Raw genomic sequence first — 3,132 nt, 5'->3', positions numbered from 1 at the left:
GATAGAGCACTGGCCTTGAAGTCAGGAGGACCTGAGTTCAAAACTGGACATAGACCAAACACTTGACACTTACTAACTGTGTGAACCTGGGCAAATCACTTAACCCCAATTGCCCTTAAAAAAAAGTAGTCAATGATGTAACATAAGGGGCAGCTAGGTGGTGCAGTGGATGGAGCACTGGCCCTGAAGTCAGGAGGACATGAGTTCAAATCCAGCCCCAGACTAAGCACTTGACATTTACTAGCTGTGTGACCCTGGAAGTCACTTAACCCCAATTGACTAAAAAAAAAACCTGCTAGACTGAAAAAAAGACTAAAAGTGAAATTATAGATAGTGTGGCTATTTGGGGGCTGAAAGCTGCATCCTTTACCCTTTTAAATCACAATATACCTGTTCTATATCTTACTAAAATAGGTCCTATATCCTTTTTAAAATGGCATAGAAGTTCATGGAAAGAAAATTGGTTTCTAGATATACTTGTCTCTGTTCATAGGATACCCCACAAAATGATGGGATTCTGGAGAATATGCTGAGCCTTCAAATCCTGTTACTTCCCTTCCTGGTCCAAAAACTTGTAGGAGATATCTCAAAAGAAAAATCAGAATGTGAGTAATTATATTGATGGGCATTATGTAAAGAAACAATTGAATGCTGTTCAGGAATGAAATAAAAGCTACAGAACAGATCATTATGGTTTTAACCAGATATCAGAAAAAAAATTTGAGGGAAATGAATTCTACCCCTATGGTTTTTGTCTTTGATGTGCAAAGATGATGAAAGTGACAATGATTTCCATCCATGAAGTGAAAGCCCAAGGAAGAAGTTAAACTGTTCATTGAACATTGGCCCAATTGTCCCTTTAGCTTCAAAGGATAAGGAAATCACATTGGTTCATTCTAATGCTCTAGGAAATTCATGGAACCTAGTGTTCTGCCATTATGAATCAAGTCACATTGAGTTTCAGGGCCTCACAGCTCATTTAGAACAAGACAAGGTTGGCCCCCAAATTAGTCTCAGAATGATCTATGTGTTTCCTCTGCATGGAGCAATGAGTCATCAATCTATGGAAGTCATCCAGAGTTGACCTTAGAAGTAATCTAGTACAACCCCTTCCTTTTTATAGGTGAGGAAACTGAGACTCAGAGAAATTAAGCAATTTGTCCAAATTCACACATCTAGGAACTGGCAACTCTGTGATTAAAATTTGGTTCCATGATTCCAAGTTCAGTCCTTCAACCCTCTTTCTATTATGCCTCCCTCAAACTCTTTGAGGCAAGCTCCTTATTCCAAGAAAAGTTTCAGAATGTCCACAAAAGTACTCCATGTCATGATTATCTTTGTCTTCTCCACAGTTCTGAGACCCATAAACAGGTCAAGAATAACCACTGTGACTGAGTTTGTCCTCCTAGGCTTCCCTGGGTCCTGGGAGATACAGCTTGTACTCTTCTCACTACTTTTGATCATCTACATCCTGACTCTTCTTGGTAATGGAGCCATCATCTCTGCAGTAATATGGGACCAGCGGATCCATACTCCCATGTACATTCTCCTCGGCAATTTTTCCTTTCTTGAGATTTGGTATGTTTCTTCCACTGTTCCCAATATGTTGGCCAACTTTCTCTCCAAGACCAAAGCAATCTCCTTCTCTGGATGTTTTCTACAGTTTTATTTCTTCTTTTCCCTTGGTACAACTGAATGTCTTTTCCTAGCAGTGATGGCTTATGATAGGTATCTGGCTATCTGCTGCCCACTGCACTACCCAATGATCATGACTGGGAGGCATTGTGCCACCCTAGTGTCTCTCTGTTGGTTGGCTGGCTTCCTTGGCTACCCAGTTCTCATTTTCTTAATCTCCCAACTACCCTACTGTGGTTCCAACATCATAGATCACTTTCTGTGTGACATAGATCCACTGATGGCCCTCTCCTGTGTCCCAGCCCCTATTGCTGAGTTGATCTTCTATACCCAGAGCTCCCTTGTCCTCTTTCTCTCCATTATGTACATTTTCACATCTTATATCTTGGTGCTTAGAGCTGTGTTTCAGGTACCTTCAGCAGCTGGCCGGAGTAAGGCCTTTTCTACATGTGGATCTCATCTGATGGTAGTGTCTCTGTTCTATGGGACAGTCATGGTGATGTATGTGAGCCCAACATTTGGCATCCCAACTTCAATGCAAAAAATTGTAACTTTGGTGTACTCAGTAATGACTCCATTCTTAAACCCCCTAATCTATAGTCTGCGCAACAAGGATATGAAATGTGCCCTAAAAACAGTCTTGTGTAGCATGAGAAGGAGCCAAAGTTCATGAGTAGCCTTTACTTGATTAAGGGACTCTATGACTTAATTTTCTAATGAAATCAATTAGGAGAATTATCACTTTTTCTAATAGCGCTCCATTTTTCACTTTAAGGAGGTAAAGATGAGGAGTTTTCTCTGAGATAACTCACACCTTTAAATTCTTTCCTACCTTGATGCTTCAGTTTATTGAATTTCAACATCCAATGTCATAATTATTCTTCAAATATGAATGACATCAGTGAAGAGGCAAAAAATAAACCTAATGTATTGCTTAATAAATACTTGTTGATTGATTGCTATGAATCCTTATTGTTGTTGTATGTACCTTATACTGAGGATATATAATTTCAAAATAAAAAAATCAACTATAGGATCACCAATACTGCACTCTTCAAATGAATCAATAATTTAGTAGATATTATAAAATGTAGTATCTGGAAGGAATTGTCACAATTATATCACCCAAGTCACTCATTTTACAGATGAGGAAACTAAGGCCCAGAAAGATGAGGTGATATAACTAAGTTCAGAGAACTAGTTAGTGATAGAGCCAAGGTTTTTATCATTTATCATTTATCGAACCATGTACCCACCACTATACTAAGTCCTATGAGAAATATAAGAAGAATATAATCTGTGATTACAAATTTTTCCATCTGGGGCAAAAACAGTGTGTAGGAGGTGACTGTAGTGACACAATCTGAAGGAAGAAACAGCAGCACAAAGGGTTGAACACACATGAGGGACAATCTGGCTACAGGTGTAATACCAGGTGATAGGGTAACCCATTCCCCCCATCCTTTGATACTCTCTTGCCTTCTCTAAGACTACCTG

At 39.3% G+C, this 3,132-nt stretch overlaps 1 protein-coding gene across 1 annotated transcript; it reads left to right on the top strand.

Annotated features, from left to right (window-relative positions):
• Window positions 1-1,327: 1,327 nt before the first annotated feature.
• Window positions 1,328-2,344, top strand: LOC110205264 (olfactory receptor 11H4). Its single transcript, XM_020981777.2, has one exon. It carries the CDS (start codon window positions 1,328-1,330, stop codon window positions 2,306-2,308), a length of 981 nt encoding a protein of 326 aa, XP_020837436.1. The 3' UTR covers window positions 2,309-2,344.
• The last annotated feature ends 788 nt before the right edge of the window (window positions 2,345-3,132 follow it).

This window comes from Phascolarctos cinereus, unplaced genomic scaffold (assembly GCF_003287225.1).
Source record: "Phascolarctos cinereus isolate Bilbo 61053 unplaced genomic scaffold, phaCin_HiC Scaffold_3;HRSCAF=262, whole genome shotgun sequence".
NCBI classification, from domain to species: domain Eukaryota; kingdom Metazoa; phylum Chordata; class Mammalia; order Diprotodontia; family Phascolarctidae; genus Phascolarctos; species Phascolarctos cinereus.
Note: the sequence above shows the minus strand (reverse complement) of the source record. Positions and strands in the feature narration are given on the sequence as shown.